The sequence below is a fragment of the Echinops telfairi genome, unplaced genomic scaffold (assembly GCF_000313985.2).
Source record: "Echinops telfairi isolate 266 unplaced genomic scaffold, ASM31398v2 ScPeMD7_8;HRSCAF=38, whole genome shotgun sequence".
NCBI lineage: Eukaryota > Metazoa > Chordata > Mammalia > Afrosoricida > Tenrecidae > Echinops > Echinops telfairi.
This window is the reverse complement of record NW_022103905.1, coordinates 1,955,167-1,973,249: the sequence shown is the minus strand read 5'-3', so window position 1 is coordinate 1,973,249 and position 18,083 is coordinate 1,955,167. Positions and strand designations below refer to the sequence as shown.

Below are 18,083 nucleotides of genomic sequence, written 5' to 3'. Positions count from 1 at the left end.
TTTGGGTTTCAGTAATTCCTCTCAGTTACATTACCCTTGATCACTCCCTACCAGGCCTCCTACACCCTCCTCACCACCGATTTGGATCACTTGTTGTTCCCTTGTCCCTGGGTTTGTTAACACCACTATCTTTCCCCCTACCTCCCCTGCTCCCATGTCCCCCCTGGAACTGTCGGTCCTGTTGTTTTCTCCTCCAGATTTTTCATCCAGCCTATCTTATTTAGACAGACATGCGGAGATAATAACATGCACAAAAACAAGACAGAGCAAACCCAAGCAACAAAATAAAACAACAACAACCAATGACAAAAAACAAAACACAACTGTTTGTTGGCCTTTAGGAGTGTTTTCCGGTAGAGAGTGGTGGGGCACCAAGCCCTGGCCCCAAAGTCTATTTTTGGTATTCCCTGGGGACTTTGTTGCTCTGTTCCCCTTGCTGTTCTGTTGCACACGCTTAGTGTTTTGCCTCGGTGTGGTGGGATCAGATCAGGCGGAATTCCCACACAGTGTCTCCAGTGTTGTCCCCTGTGAGGCTATGGGTCAGTGAGGGATGTCGTGTCTCATAGTGGGGCCAGCCATGTAGACTGCCTTCTTTATGGGACCAGAAGAACTGAATGGTAAAACTAAGAAATACCAGAGATTTGACCTAGTCCACTGATAAGATGACTGTACTCCTCACTACTTACTCCCAGGGCAGTGTGTGTGCTCTGAAAGGGGAGACCACCACACAATCCAGGCAGCAAATACAAGGGTGGCTGAATTAGAACAGGTTTCCCACAGTTCCCTGGGGCCCAGAGAGGGTATGGGCCTATAGCTTTGTGCTCGGGTGCCATGCGCAGTGGTGGTAGCTGTAATCTCCCCCTCCGCCTCTGCTCCCACAAAGGCTCAGAAGGGCAGCAGTAGCCTGGGGCTAAAGCAGTCTGACTGGCGATAGGGGGTTGTTTGTTTGTTTGTTTGTTTGTTTGTTTGTTTGTTTGTTTTTCCCCTTCTTGCCATTGTTTTCTTTCTTCCCTTCTTGCTTTTGACTGACAACACAAAACAGGGTGGAACCATCCCTGGTGCCCACGACCCCTGGCCGCCACATAGTGATCTCAGTCAGCCTCAGGAGGGGGCCTTGAGAAAAAGCATCTAGTTGTTCTGGTTTGGGAATTTGGTATTTGGGCTTTTTCCTTTTCTTTTGTTCTTTGGGTAAAACCACAAGTGGAGAGACAACAGGACAATAGGGGTAGAGTCCTCTCCCATTCCCCTCCTCCCCCCCAAACCTCTGTGAACCAGAATAAGTTAGCAACTCTCATCCTGGTATACCCAAGGTTGCAGACCTACTTGGGGTACCCCGGTCAGTCCCTTGACAAGCACACACTGGTGATTAGAAAGGATAAAGCAGCATAGGTTCGGGCTTGGGTGTTGAGGGAGGTGGGTCTTGTTATTGGTGTGCACGTTTGGTTTGGTTTGGTGCTATTTCTTTCCCAAACCACCTGATGGAGTCCACTGTCCTGATGCTCTCCAGCCCACCCCCACACCTTCAATAGCTTCAGCTAGTAGGCGAAAACTACTACCCACTCCATTTCCACCTAATCAACAAAAATAAATAGAAATAATAAACGGCCTAATGTCTTAGAGACAGCAATTTCTGTTCATGCAGAGAAACAAGATAGAATGCCACAAATGAGGGTCTAATAAAGAGTCCAAGGACCCCCTGGAGAAAGAAAGGCATTAGTACTATCAGAAAAGGAATTCAGACAAATCGTTTCAGGTACTTTCAGTGGGTGGAGAAAAGGACTAAAGTCACAGAGATTACTAAGGGAGATCTTTGGACACAGATTCAACAACAGCAATCATCACTCTGAGATCAGCATACAGGACACTCCCATCCAGAAATCAAACCACTTAAAGCAAGATTACAAGAACAAAAATAGGGAGCCAGAGATCATTCCAAACGTAAGACAATTAAAAAATAATACAGGGAATAGTGTAGGTGACAAAACACTAACGGAGAAGAAGTTGATTCGTTTGTAAGAGGGAAAACTTTCTCAAACTTGAAAATCATAACAAGAGAACTTCAGAAAATGTGGGAAAACCACATCCAAAGTTTTAAAAGGTAAGCACAAAGACCTATGTAAATGTTATAGTGACATCAAAGTAAAAAATGACAAGCAAACACAAACAAAATGAACTCCGTGCTGAAAAGTATAAGGAAAAACAAACCAAAATGACACCAATAAATCCATACCTGTTAATGATGACAGTGAATATAAATGGATTAAATGCATCTGTCACAGGTCACAAGGGAGAGAGTAACAGAATGGATAAGCAAACAGGACTCTTCAATCTGATCCTTATAGGAAACACACCTTAGACGAGAATAGACTAAAATTCAAAGGGTGGAAAAAAGAAAAAGAAAAAAATATATATATATGTATATGTATATATATGTATATGTGTGTGTGTGTGTGTGTATATATATATATATCAAGCTGGTGCCAATTTAAAAACCAAAGCAAGAGTGACCATTAATCTCTATTAAAATAGATCTCAAGACAAAATCCGTCATGAAAGAAGGGTATTATGTATAGCTAAAGAGACAATTGAACAAGAAGATATAACCATAATAAATAGCTAATGAATACCCTCAAACTACAATACTCGGGACCAGGGAATTCAGCAAAGAGTTGACACCAATTCTATACAAACCATTCTAGAATATAGAAAAAGATGGCAGACTCCCAAACTTATTTTGTGAAGTGAGCCTAACCCTTATACTTGTTAGTTACCATCAAGTCAGTTCCTACCCATAGTCACCCTATGCACAAAAGAACAAAACACAAGCTGGTTCTGCACCATCCTTACAATTGTTCCTTTGCTAAGCCCATTGTTGTAGCCATTGTGCAGTCTATCTCCTTGAGGGCCTTCCCCTTTTTTTTCCTGCCCCTCTACCAAACATGATGTCCTCCAGGGACTGGTCTCTCCTGGCAACATATCCAGAGTATGTAAAACGAAGTCTTAACATCCTTGCCTATAAGGTGCACTCTGGCAGTACTTCTTCCAAGACAAATGGTTTGTCCTTTTAGTGGCCCATGGTATTTTCAGTATTATTCTACATCACCACAATGCTACACCTGATACTACAACCAGGCAAAGACATTACCAGAATAGAAGATTACAAGCCAATATCCCTTATGAACATTGATGTACAAATTCTCAATAAAATCCAGCAAAACAGTTGAAAACAATTGTGTTAGCCTGGGTTGACTAGAGAAACAAATCCAGAGAGACAATCGTGTGTATAAGAAAGAGCTTTATATACAAGAGCAATTAGATATTGAAAAAACAGCCCAGCTCAGATCAAGTCCCTAAGTCCAACTTTAAACCATATGTCCAATACTAGTCCATAAATTCCTCTTTAGACTCACACAGCCTTGCAGTAATGCCGAATGCAGGAAATCATATGGGTGGAAAGTCTTGTGGATCCAGTGGTGATTAAAGCATCTCAGTACTGGCAGGGGTTTCCATGTGGCTTCTCCAGCTCTCAAGACTCTGGCTGCCATCAATGTAGCTCCATGTGGCTCATCGTCCGCAATGTCTTCTCAGGGAGTCTGCATGTGTCCTGCCTCCAGCAAGCTATTTATCTCTTTAGTGCCTCCAAATGAGGTCATCAAGCTGCGACCTGATTAACGAGCTCACCTCCACCCCTTCATTCTTAATACTCTCATATTGACTTATGTAATTACCACAATACATTAAAAAAAGAGAAGTGGGATTCATACCAGGTATGCAAGAATAACTCAACATTAGAAATACAATCAATATCATCTACTATGTAAAATAAAGTTAAAACTACATGTTCATATCAGTTGATCCTGGAAAGGCATTTGATGAAATCCAACACCCATTCCTGGTTTGGGAGAGGGGTGGGGCTTTAGCAAAATAGGGAATTCTCAAAGTCATGCATCCAAAACCAATGGTTAACATCTCACTCAATGAAGAGAAACTGAAAACCTTCCCCTTATGAACTAGAATTAAGCCAGGATACCCTCTTAGACACTTATTGTACTAGTACAGTGGTTCTCAACCTTCCTGATGCCATGACCCTTTCATACAGTTCCTCATGTTGGGGTTGACACACACCTCAACCATAAAATTATTTTTGTTGCTACTTCATAACTGTAATTTTGCTACTGTTAGGAGTCGGGCAACCCCTGTGCAAGGGTTATTCGCCCCCCCCCCCAAGGGGTCACAACCCACAGGTTGAGAACAGCTCTACTAGAGTGCTTGGCCAATCTATTAGACAACAAAAAGAAGGCATCCAAGTTAGCAAAGAAGAGATAAAACTATTTGTAAATGATAGCATTCTATATGTAGAAAACCCCAGAGAATAGACAAGGAAATTGTTGGAAATCATTGAAAGTGTTGACAATGTGACAGGGTGTAAGATAAAAAAATCTACCGAATTCCTGTGTACAAATGAAGAGCTCTGAAAGCAATCATGAAAACAATACTTTGTACGATAGTCCCACACAAGATAAAACACTTAGGGAAAACCGAACCCGAGAAATGAAAGACGTACCAAGAAAACTACAAACAGGATTACAAGAAGCTAGCAGAGACTCACGTAAAGGAAGAATGTTTCGTGTTCCTGGATAAGGTCAGTACTACCGAAAGCAATCTATGTAAAGATAATGCAGTTCTAATCTGTATTTCTAAAGAAATAGAAAAACTAAATCGCCAACTTTATATGGAAAAGAGAGAGACCCAGGATAAGGAAAGAATTATATATGGACAAAAGTAAAAGACCTTCTTTTACTTTCAGACCTCAAAACCTCGTACACAGCTGTAGTGGTCTCAACAGCCCAGTACTGGTACAAGGAAAGAGAAACCAATGAAACAATAGAGAACCAGAAATAAGCCCACCCACCGAAAGACAACGAATGTGTTTTACGAAACATTAAATGGGGGAAAGGTAGTCATTTCGACAAATGGTGCTGACAAAATTGAATTTCTATTAGCAGAAGATGAAACAGGACCCATGCCTCACTCTAAAAAAACCAACTCGAGGTGACTTAAAGAACTACATGTAAACCCTAGAACCATAAAGATCAATGAACATATAGAGCCCTAAAACATGTCAAAAACACACAGAAGATAAACTGATGACTGAAACTTCTTAATAAGACACTTATGTGCAGTAATGTGTGTGTGTGTGTGTGTGTGTCAGTGGTATATCAAAGGACTGTTATCATTGAAAGCTATAGAAAACTGCAACACTTCAATGAGAAAAAGGCAAGTAATTAAACTAAAAAATAGGCAGAAGACATGAATAGACAATTCACCTAAGAAAACATCCAGGTAGCCAATAAACATGAAGAAATGCTCGTGATCAGCAGTCATCCAAGCATTACAGGTCAAAAATGCAATGAAATACTACCTCACACTAGCATTGACAGCAAAGTTCAAAGTAAGTGCTAGAGAGGGTGTGGAGAAATCGGAACCCTCATAGACTGCTGATAGGACTTTAAAACCGTAGAACTACCGTAGAACGTAGCATGGCATTTCCTCCAACAGCTGGAAATAGAGATACGTTCAGACCCAGCACTCCCTTTACAAGGTACATATCCTACAACAGGCGTGAGCAATGTCCAGCCTATGGGCTGTCTCTAAGGCCAGCAAAATCATTCCCAGCTAACATCACACACCTCACCAAAGAGAAGCCGTTCCAGCCATCACATTATGGGTGAGTTAATTCAGATTTTGACCAGTATGGCCCACAAATGATGTTACAGATATCCAAATGATCATTGGCAGAAAAAAGATTCCCCACCCTTGCCTTAAAGAGATACAGCACAAGGAGATAAATGCACACCCGTGTTCATTGTAGTACTATTCCCAGTAGTGATAAGATGGAAACGAGCTCAATTCCTAGCAGTTGAACAATGGATAAGTTAAGTTTGGTACATACAGTGGACTATTACACATGGTTACAGAATGATGAGACTGAAGCACCTCATGACATGCATGGATTTAGAGGACATTATGCTGAGGGAAGCGAGTAAATGTTGTATGAGAGCACTGTTAGAAAGAATCAAGACAGACTTTGATGGTTACCAGGGGTGCGAGGGGAAAGAGAAGGCTAGAGGGTATACAGGTGGTAACTAGAGTAAAGGGGAAGGTGATGTTCTATAAGAGCAGTGGTTCTCAGCCCTCCTAATGCCACGACCCTTCAATACAGTTCCTCTTATTTTTGTTGCTACTCCATAACTGTAATTTCGCTACTATTATGAATCGTAATATAAATATCTGATATGCAAGATGTATTTTCATTGTTACAAATTGAACATAATTAAAGCATAGTGATTAATCACATAAACAATATGTAATTATCTGTTGTGAAATATTTATTTCTAATGACAAAGCAATGAAGTTTTGTCTTGAAGCATGGGGTAGCATGGGTAATAGTCTTCACGCTGAGTACTCGTAGGTGGGCGTATCTGAATGTAGGCAGACCCGCCTAGAGGCCCATAGAGGAGTGGTGTCTCGGTTCCTAAGACCATCGAAAATGTGTTTTCTGATGGTCTTAGACGACCCCTGTGCAAGGGTCGTTTGACCCCCAAATGGGGTCACGACACAAGTTGAGAACTGTTGTATAAGAAGGAGAAGATTTTAAAAGGGTAAATATGGCAAGCTATTGGGAGATTTGATGACCTGTCTAAATTGTTGACTATATAAATGATCTGAAATGCAAACCCCCCCACCTCCAAACCAAAACCAAACGCACTGCCATGGAGCTCTGCAGACTCACAGTGATCCCTCAGGACAACTCAGAGGCCCCTATAGAACAGCCCCTGTGAATTTCCGAGACATACTCCTTATAGGAATAGAAAGCTCTTTCTGCCCTGGAGCAGCTGTTGGTTTCAAACAGCTGACCTTGCAGTTAGCAATCCAGCTCGTAACCACTGTGCCACCAGGGCTCCAAACTCCCACCTAATTCACAAATAAAAGTTTAAGAGTGTGTGCGTGTGTCCTGAATTTTTCTTGAGAACGTCATAATAGTTTAGGTTAATTAGAAAGTTCCGCCTTGAGCATTATGCTGTTGAGAATGACCTGGTGGTGTAGTGGATTGCATGTTAGGCTGCTAGGCTATTTACTTCTGTTAAGTGTTACAGTCCCAGAAAGCCACAGGGTTTCCACACTGTCTGGTAGGGTCATGAAGAGTCAGAATTGGCAGTGAGGGGGGGAGATGAGACGAGAGCAACTCAAAAGATTGGATAGGAGGCTTTGGGGGCCATGAGTTAATTACGGAGAATGAACTCAGGAGGAGGGTGAGAATGGCTGTACAACTCCGAGTGTAATCGGTGCCACTAAACATACAGGTAAAACTTGACTTGGTGTATGTATGTTTCACTGTGTATTCTCACCAACAAAATAAAATTTAAGGAAGTGAAAACATGTGAAGTCCCACTGCGCCCCTTTGAGTTTGCTGTGTTAACCCAGGGCATGTCCACCCTCGTTTGGGAACCACAAAAGGGGGCTGGCCTGTGAGGTCCTGAGATAGCCATAGCCTGGAGTTTGTTTTTGGCTAAAATTGACTATGTACTCTGGTGGGTTGGTTTAATTTCTTTTACCTGTGCCTCAGTTTCCACATCACAAGGCTTCAGTTTTTTTTTAAGGCTTCAATATTAATGACACCAAACAATGGCATGCATAGGGCTCTGTGACTAAGGAAATGTGGTTGATGCCCCACATTTTGTGAAATTTGGGGAATATAGAGATGACTGTTTTTCAGATTGGCTCGACATCGGAAAATAGTGGAGCCTGAAGTGGTAGGAGAAAGTGACTCGGAAGTAGAAGGAGATGCTTGGCGAGTGGATCGAGAAGACAGCAGTGAAGAAGAGGAGGAAGAAATTGATGATGAGGTAGGTTCAGAGGAAAAGAGGCAGTTCTTTCTGAATACAAGAAAAGTCGTGGCCATGTACATCTTTCAAGGCCTTAAAAACATGAGTTCGAGGATCATTGTTGGGAAGAGATTGAAAAACGGTGATGGCTTGAATTTACTCAGATCAGAATTCATTGGGTGTGAATAGAGAAAAATAAAAGGCCACTTTGAGGGCCTAGGCCCTTTGACTAACTGGCTAAGACTTGTTACTTGATAGGAAATAGAACGGCGCCGAGGGATGATGCGTCAACGAGCACAGGAGAGGAAAAATGAAGAGATGGAAGTCATGGAGGTGGAGGACGAGGGACGCTCTGGGGAGGAGTCCGAATCAGAGTCCGAGTATGAGGAGTACACAGACAGTGAAGATGAGATGGAGCCCCGCCTTAAGCCAGTCTTCATCCGAAAGTAAGTATCTTTTAAGGCAAACCTGAACCTGCAGGATAGCTACTACTTTACAGGCTTGAAGAAGGAAGCTTCTTTACGCTGTCCCGTGCTCTTCTGAAGTTTGAGCACTGAGAGAGCCCTCCCCCCAGTGCCCCAGCCCAGGGGTATCCGCTGAGCAATGCCTTGGTGTTAGTGGAGCGCCTAGGTTTGTTTCCACACCTCCCTTCCCAGTTACAGAGCACCTATCTGCCCCCTGTCTAAGACAGATAGTACATTATTTTAGGCACAAAATTAAACTGAAGAGCAAGTTCGTGTTTCCCTCCCAGCGGCTAGAGTTCTGCTACTATAATCCAGTAGCTCCTTGAGGCCATCCAGGCGCTTCTCTAAGATGAATAATTGTGTTCTTCCAAAGACCTGAGATGACTCCCATCTCTCCTCCCCATCAACCCTTGCCTCTTTGAAAGTTTAACAGAGCCAGAGATTGTTTGTTGGTTTCTGAACTGGATGAGACTTGATCAAGGAAAACAAGGAGCTCTCTTCTTCAGGGCTTTTGGTCACTAACATGACCTCTGTGCTGTAGGAAGGATCGAGTGACTGTTCAGGAGCGTGAGGCTGAAGCATTGAAACAGAAGGAGCTGGAGCAGGAGGCAAAGCGCATGGCTGAGGAGAGACGCAAGTACACGCTCAAGGTATTCAGGAGTGGCTTTGAGAAGGACTGGGGACGGCGGGTGATGTGATGAATGTAGCCTGAGGAGAATAAGGGCGTCTACTAAGTGGATTATTCTGCTTGTGCAGATAGTAGAAGAAGAGACTAAGAAGGAGCTGGAAGAGAATAAGCGGTCCCTGGCTGCCCTGGACGCACTCAATACTGATGATGAAAACGATGAGGAGGAATATGAGGCATGGAAAGTTCGGGAGTTAAAGAGGATTAAGAGGGACAGAGAGGATCGTGAAGCGTGAGTATTAGCTGAACCTAAAGTTAAGGCTGTTCATCAGGAAGGCTCCTAATAGTTCAGGTCTCAAACTCAACAGCCACTCTGCATGTCAGTCTCACTTTCTTTGTCTAGGGCCCTGGGCTGGGTAAGGATGGCTTAAACCAGAGGTTCTCCGCCTTCCTCATGTCGCGACCCTTTCATACAGTTCCTCAAGTTGTGTCGACAACCCCAACCATAAAATGATTTTTTTTTCCCGTAAAATGATTTTCATTGCTACTTCAGAACTGTAATTTCACTACTGTTATGAATCGGGTGACCCCTGTGAAAGGGTCATTCAACCCCCCAAATGACCCACAGGTTGAGAACCGCTGGCTTAAACCGTTTAAACTCACCTACTAGCTTAAACGTGGACAGTTCGAATTCACCTAGTTCTGCAGAAGAAAAGCCGAGCAACTAGAGTCTGCGAAGACCACCACCATGAAAGCCCTATGGAGCAGTTCTGCTCTAACGGGGTTGCCATGAGCAGGAGGCTTTGTTTGCTTGTTTGTAGACTAGATGAGTTTCCCGTAACTAGAGTATTTCTCGTAACTGTGAAATCAAGTAAAAGTAACACTCTGCCCCAGTCTCTCTATGGTAAGAGTCCCAGCTAATATTCCCTCTAATTTCCTGTCAGACACAAAATTTACAGTACTCAATCCTCACTTATTGACATGGTTAGCTACCAAAGACCAGGAAGTTAAGGCAGAAATCTGTGTTGTGTGAATAGAGGATGACCACATGAGATCAAAGGAAAGGATGATTACATCATTATACAACTGCCAGATTTCATTATTATGTAACTATCACACCATGGGTCCACATGGTCCAGCCAAGTTGACTTATAACCTTAACTATCACAGCCAGTGTTTCTCTAGCCTCAAACCTTGGCATTCATTATTGCCAAAGATAGATCATTCGTGTATAAAATAACTGGCTAGGTTTATTTTTTCTGTTGTAAATGTGAAATATCAGACAAGGAGATCGTGAGTAGTAATGGGTACAGCTGAGTGGTGATTGTTGTATAACACCCCTATTATTTCTCACAATTTAAGAAGCTGACTGAGCATTCTCTGCACCTTTCATCTGGGCTTTTTCAATTGCCTCCAGCTGGAGGGTTGACTGAGCTAGAAGGTTCAAAATGGCCTCCTTTACATGTCTGAGTTGTTGCTGGGGCCCAGCTAGGAGGCCTCACTTCCTTACAGTGCTGGACTTCCTTTCAGAGCACTCTCAAGGCAGCATTCTAAGAGAACCAAAGTGGAAACTTGCTGGAGCCTAGATTCCAGAACTCACACATCGTTTCTTTCTATTGGTCAAAGTAAGTCACAAGGCCAACTTGGGCTCAAGGGGGAAGAAGATTAAACTTTACCTCTGAAAAGAAGCCACACAGTTAAATTGCAAAAAGGTATGCATTGTTACGGCAGGAAGCATTTGTGACCCTTAGGTGTAACGTATTACATGCACTGTGTTAGAGTAGAATTGTTTCTGTGCTCCATCATCCATTTCTGCAAATGGCTGGAATGAGAGCATAATGCTATCAGCAGGTAACTCTGCCCTTAGCTTGCATTTCTAGGGTTCCTTACTCATTCTAGGCCTTAAGAAATCTGTGCACTCTGGAAAGTTATATGCCAAAGTCTGGGTGTATTCATTTTGCTGGAGAAAAAGCTGTGAGCAAAAAGAAATTAAAGACTAGAAAATTACTGCATCTAATTAATGATGCTAATCCTTGGTTTATGACATGTAAGCATATTTATAGTTTCTAACAATACCAGCGGTCTCACTAATTACTATAAATTCCCTTTGATTTTTTTGTTGTTGTTAAGCCAAAAGAGATTTTTATATAAGAAGAATTGTTAATGTTGCAAAAGTGAAGTGTAATTTTGTGCTTCAACCCCCCCAAAAGCTAAAAACAATTTTCAAAAGTTTGCAGTATCTAGTCTTGGAAACATATGTCTGTCTGCCTTACCATTTTAATTGTAGAGCTCCTAATGTTGATTCCTAACAGGCAGTAAGATGGGATTGTGTTATTTTCAGATCATTGGGTCTTTTTGAAGCTGGAACACTACTAATAAATAATTGTACTCCCTGGACAGGCTCGAGAAAGAAAAAGCAGAAATTGAACGCATGCGGAACCTGACTGAAGAAGAGAGGAGAGCTGAGCTGCGGGCAAACGGCAAAGTCATCACCAACAAAGCTGTCAAGGGCAAATACAAGTTCCTCCAGAAATATTATCACAGGGGTGCCTTCTTCATGGTGAGACAGGATTTGGGAAGCAGAGTGGTGGGGAAGGAAGCTCAGAACAACCTTGTTGTTTTCCCTTCTAGGATAAAAACTGAGCCTGGGATGTTCTTTCTTCTTGCCAGTGGTTACTGCATTTGCTTTTTTGCTTTGAGAACTCTAAACCCAGTAGAGGAAACCGCTGGCAACCGGGTGATAGCAGCAGCAGTATCTGTTTTGATCCCAGCTCCCAGAAGGAAATGATGTCATAGAAGGAGTAAGGAACTGAAATGGAGAGAGAGAGTAATCATATTCCAGACAAATTAGGTCTTGAAATCACTGGGATATCATTATTTCATAATCGAATCAGATGTTTACTTACGGTAAACCCAGCTCCGCAAATAAAGTGATGTGGACTTGGATTAGCACCAGTACTATCTCAATACAGGGAATATACAAAGGAATGGGAAATTTTATTGTTTGTATTACTAGTCTCGTAGTATGTGGTTTGTGCAATTGTTTTCTATTATTAAAGGGGTCTGTATCAATACCTAGACTAGCTTTTTCAAGTACTTCATATTAAACCAGAAATATTCCCTCTGTAACTAAATTCCCCTCTGCACTGCAGTACTGGTGAAACTCAAATTTTAATGGGGACTTCCTTATACCCTTCCAAAAGCAATTTCAGTCTGTCGGATCAACAGAAACATTTATGATACCTTTCAGCCGGGCGGTTTTCTTGATTGAAGCCAGTGGAGATTATGAACTCTTTTTACACTGCTTCAGCAGCCATGAAGTATTTTTACTGAAGTATTTCAGCAGCCTTAATTAGCAAGCTTTTTCAGAGCAGCAGTGCATTGCTGGCTAAAATACATAATAAAAGGTTTATTTGGGCACAGGTCCTCAAATATTGGTGTTTTGCATCTGGACAAGTAGAGCCTAAAAAGTGAAGTTGAAATAGGATCTGTAAATTAAAGGAGGAGTTTCAGGCCCTAACCAGATGAAAAGTAGATCTCATAGGAATTAAATTTCTTGCCTTTAAATTGGATTTTGGTACTTGACGGAAAAGAATATTACCAAAGCACATTGTACCAAGAACTCAGCAGTTCCGTAAAGCCTTCCTTCACATGACAGTGAAATTTTTGATTTCTTAAATATATTTGCGTATGATCTGTATCATAATAATGTGCTCTTGCTAATGTGTTTATTTGAAACTAGTCTCGGTGGTCATTTTAGAGTTCATTGGGTAAATAATCTTTGGAGCATTTACTGTCTTAAGGATCAGGTTAACACCACTAGAAAAGACATAGTCCATGCCATCAGAAGATTTACAGTCTTGAAATGGGGCTAAGGCAAATACACAGTATAAGGAGGAGTGTAAAAAACTGCAAATTCTTAAGAGGGAAATGGTGTAGTTGGTAAAGGAGTGGAAAGGAGGTAAGACAACATTCAGTGGTAAGAAGGAACAAGATATCGATGAGTAGGCCAACAAGAACCGAGGCAGAAAGTATCAGCTGTAACTGGAAACACGGAATCCAGGACAGATAAACCCCTCATGATCAATATTGAGAGTAGCCATACCAGGAAGGGAATGGGAAGACGGGGGAACCGATCACAATGATCTACATATAACCCCTCACGGGGGGACAGACAACAGAAAGTGGGTGAAGAGAGACATCAGTCAGGGTAAGACATGAAAAAAAAAATTTATAAACTATTAAGGGTTCATGGGTGGGGGAGAAGGGTGGGGATGAGCTGATACCAAGGCTCAAGTAGAAAGCAAATGTTTTGAGAATGGTGAGGGCAACAAATGTGCTTGACACAATGGATGGATGTATGGATTGTGATGAGTTGTACGAGCCTCCAATAAAATGATTTTTTTTTAAGTATCAGCTGTAAGAGGAACTTTCAAGGAAAGATAAAAAGGCAAATTGGCCTTGATAGCTAGTGAGGAGTTGTGCTAATTTAAGAGAACGAGTGGAAGGCTTTTTTAGCAAGACATACGTAATGTGTTGTTTTAGAAATAAATCCAGCAAGTGTAAGACTGATTCCAGAAGAAAAAGGACCCAGGGATAAGAGTTTACAAAATGTGGCACCTTTGTGTGCATAGAATGCTCAATTTTCAATGAGAAACTGTTGTTCCTATGAATAAAAATTTAAATCAGAAGAGACTAATTTGGAAAGGGATTTGAGAGGCCCTGAAGTGCACAGTTAAGCACTGAACTGCAAATGAGAAGGTGGGCAGTGGGAACCTACTAGCTGGTTTGTGGAAGAAAGATGAGGCCGTCGGCATGTGTAAAGCCTTAGAAACCCAGTGGGGAGTTCTGCTCTGTCCTTACAGAGTTGGAATTGACTCCATAGCAGTGGGTTGAGTTAGGTAGTCACACGAGTGAATGGAGATAGTATAGCAGCCGTCCAGATATGTCAGTGCTTAGGAAGATGAAACAAAGAAAGAGCATTATCTCCTGAACTAGACTTGAAAGAGTACGTTCAATAGCCTTGGCTTTCTTTGTATCCCATGTGGTAAAGTTTAATAAACTTTTAGTTGCGAATATGGAAAGTAAAACCAGAAAACTGATGATTATCTTCTACAGGATGAGGATGAAGAAGTATACAAGAGGGATTTCAGTGCACCTACTCTAGAAGATCATTTCAATAAAACCATTCTTCCCAAAGTCATGCAGGTATGTGGGGCCTTAATAACAGGAAAGGGCTGGGGCCTGGTGCATTTAGTGGTGTATTCATCACCCTTCCTCTCCTCAGGTTAAGAACTTTGGACGCTCAGGCCGTACCAAATACACCCACCTTGTGGATCAAGACACCACCTCCTTCGACTCAGCTTGGGGTCAAGAGAGTGCCCAGAACACAAAGTTCTTTAAACAAAAAGCAGCTGGAGTCCGAGATGTATTTGAGCGGCCATCTGCCAAGAAGCGGAAAACTACCTAAAGTCCAGCTGTTTAGTCTACCAATTGGAGGACACACGGGGAAATCACAGCACTTGGGCCTTGGGTTGATGGTATTTATATGGTATCCAAACTATCGCCATATGTGGGACACTGAGCAGCCCACCATTGAAGGTGCTTTGTGAGGTTTGGACTCATGTAGAGAAACCTACAGAAAAGCAATGTCCAGGTAGGATTAAATACCACCCACGGAAAACTTGTGGGAAAATTTAGATTTCCTCACTGCTGAGACTTCCCATAATCACATGAGATTGTTCGTTTGTTTTTGTTTTTCCAGAACCTGAACTTGAGTCAGAAATATGGGTACATAAATGGACAATTACTACTTCTGCCTTAGGGCTAGAGTTAACATACCAGGAAATTTAAGCTCAGTGGAAACCTGTTTAGCATTTCATGGTTGGAATAAATTTTTATAGATGAAACATGTTTTTTTGACCCGTTTATGTTAAGGAATAAAAGAATCACACACAGAAATGCTTAGCGTGATACGGGAAATAAAATGTATAGGCTGACAAGTGTCTGCCTACTAACTAAAATAATAAACATCAGGAAATTTTTATGCAGCAGTTCACATTTTGATCATCTTTGAACTCATAAGCAGAACTCCTATGAGTTTCTGAAACAGTATCTTTTCTTTTTTTCTTTTATGGACCAGTCATGATAAATAGGGAACATCAAGATAAATGCAGAAAACATTGAAGTTGTCAAGGATTTTATTTCACTTGGATCCACAATGAATACCCATGGAAGCAGCAGTCAAATCAAATGACAACGTATTCCATTGATCAAATCTTAGATCATATTTGATATTTAAGACCTCCTTAAGGTATTAATTAACCTCCCTGGCAGTCTAATTATGTCAGTAATTTTGTACCCAAAGAGGTACATTGTTTTGCATAAAATTTATTGTTTTATATTGTAGGCCTGTAATTCTTAAGAAATTACTCATTTTAATCTCTCTAGTAGACATTCCAGGTATGATTAAACTGTAATACACAAAATCACAAATTGTAATATAATAATTATAAAAATAATAAAAATTTTTCAATAATGTAATCAGTGTTTTTTAACACTGCATTTTTTTTAAAGGGTGCAACATCAAGGGTGCATTCAAAAAAAATGCTGGGTGTGAAAATTTTGAAACATGAGACTGCACAAAGTCCGACGGCACAATCAGGACAATGGAACCTGGTTTCCTCTCATATTCTCTTTCCACTTCCATCTCGCTTTGAGCAACAAACCACACACATCCTTGTAGATGCTGACTTTTTTCGGTTGGTGGGATATAGTCCATGAAGTGTAGACCGACCAGTCAGGCGTTTTGGGTTGACGTCAACAGCGCGACGTCCAGGTCTGTTCACAGCCATTGATGGTGTGGTGGTTCACAAAGATTCGTTCAGCAACTTTCCAAATGAAGTCAGAATGAACCAAAGGCTTGTCACTCTGCTCTGTGCAAAATGTAGGCATTTCACAAGCATTGCGCGAAAAGATACCTGAAGATCTTCTTGTAGTGTTTCTTTTGCTGTTTCCACATTGCTGGGTAGAATGTAAGTGCTTGGTCGGCTCTGTCGACACCTCCCCCGGTTTTATTGTAGTCTGTCACTACTTGTGGTTTCATGACTTCTTGCCCACCTTTCGTGCGTACCGTAACAGTTGAGGTAGTATGAACTGTACTCATTAGGCACACATCTTTCTTGTCACGCCATCACAGTGCCACCATCTTGCCTTTCTGCCAAGCAACCATTTCTCCAGTTTTTAGCTGCTGCCAAACATTGCTGGCATGTCACACCGGTTAGCCCTGACAGTTCCATAGGCGTCAATTTTGTTTTTCATAAGAAACTCATAAAGTTCAGGGGATGTATAAAAGTTGACAGTTGTAACGCAATAGCCCTGATTTAGCAATGGCTCAATGGGTGTTAGAACAGAAGTCGTTGCCATTCTATAGTCGCTGTACTTTGGATTGAATTTGGTGCCTATTCCAGTGTATATGACCGAATTCCAAATGTAGCTAGTTGATGATTCGCAGAGCCTATAGGATTTTATGCCAAACCGTGCTTTCTTTGATGCACTGTATTGTATGCAGCTGAGCCGTGCCTTATAGGCCATTAGACTTTCATCTATGCCGATGTCTCTTTCTGGCACATAGGTCTGCTGGAAATTCTTTACAGTCATTTGAGATACTTCCCAAATTTTCTTTAGTTTTGGTCCAGGATGAGTAGTTTCATCAAATTCTTCATTGTGAAGTGAAAAAATTCATAATCAGGGAAAATCTGTATTCTGACATGATGGTGCCAAAAATTTGGAGTTGCAAGTAATTTATTGGTGGTCCAATACCATCTCCGCAGGGGTTTCCCACCACTCCCTGAAGTACGATGAGGCCCAGACATTTCCAGACGTCATCTTTTGTCACTGGTTCCCCTTTCTGCTTTGTGAAAACTTGTGAAGCAGAGTAGCGGACTGTTGCTCTTTGTACCCTTTTGTCTCCGTAACAGTTTTTTCAGTGACCTCATTGGTCAGAAACAATTGTAGGTTCGCCAAAGGGGTGTTGTGGTCAACGTCTCCTTTCACACTGGGTGCTCCAGTTAACGGGAATCGTGCGGGAGCTGCCTGATCTGAACCGCAGACAACAGAGCACCAAGTTCGCACATCGCTGAGCTCGTGCGGAATCCTCACTCTTGTCACTTACCTGACCAGTGTCAATGTCGGATGATGAATTTCCCCATGAACCGCTATCATTCAATTCTGCCAGTAATTCTAAGTCACTGTTGCTATCATTTATCTTGTCTAAAACGCCTTTTGTGCTCAAGTAACACTTTTTTGATGCCATGGGCAAAAAATTTTCCAAATGACAGTAAAAGGGCAGGCAGGGCGCCAGAGACTGATTTCGGGACACATCTAAGGTGATTTGCTTTGATAGAATGTAATCATCGCAGGTTACACTATCGCTGTTTGTGTGTGTGTCTCTGAATTTCCCACCCAGTTCCACCCCTGTGCAGCTACACTGAACACAGAACGGAATGGAAAGGAACGAGGAAGTCAGATTGCAGTGTAATCTCTGCAGTGTAATCCCGAGTGTGGCTTGGGGTTACCGTTTCTGACAGTTAACATTTTCCCAGCCACACTCGGGATTACCACCAAGGAGGCATGTTAACTTCCCTGTTCAAAATTCCAATAGGTTTTTCTTGTTTTACTCAGAGTAAGAGTCCTGACAGTAGCATCAGTACATTATCTACCTTACTACACCTCAGTCCTGAGAGTTCATCACTCATTCACTTCACTGTTCCTTGTGGTTAGATTACTGTTCCTAGACTATGCCCATAACAGGCATTCTGCCAGAGGCCCTTTACACTTGTTTTCCCCTGCCTGCACATTACCCCAGATATTAAGATGGAGCATATCTTCCAGATAGTTTCTCAAAGGCAACCTCATGACAGCCTTCCAGGATCACCTTATTTTAAATTACACCTCAACCCTTTTTTCCATTGCTATTTTAACTTCCTTCTTACCAGTTTTTCAAAGTAAATTTTTAGCTTCCTTCTTACCACTCTTTCAAAGTAAGTTTTTTATTAAATATTTTTATTGGGGACTGTGTTAGACAGGGTTCTCTAGAGAGATAAAACC

At 41.8% G+C, this 18,083-nt stretch overlaps 1 protein-coding gene across 1 annotated transcript in view; it reads left to right on the top strand.

The window, feature by feature from the left end:
• Positions 1-14,884, top strand: part of MFAP1 (microfibril associated protein 1) — a 23,630-nt gene extending 8,746 nt beyond the window's left edge. The window contains exons 3-9 of the mRNA XM_004709395.4: positions 7,778-7,907; positions 8,145-8,332; positions 8,892-9,000; positions 9,107-9,267; positions 11,376-11,535; positions 14,094-14,183; positions 14,263-14,884. Coding sequence (XP_004709452.1) covers positions 7,778-7,907; positions 8,145-8,332; positions 8,892-9,000; positions 9,107-9,267; positions 11,376-11,535; positions 14,094-14,183; positions 14,263-14,445 — 1,021 coding nt within the window. The 3' untranslated portion in view covers positions 14,446-14,884. The remainder of the gene's footprint in view (positions 1-7,777; positions 7,908-8,144; positions 8,333-8,891; positions 9,001-9,106; positions 9,268-11,375; positions 11,536-14,093; positions 14,184-14,262) is intronic.
• The last annotated feature ends 3,199 nt before the right edge of the window (positions 14,885-18,083 follow it).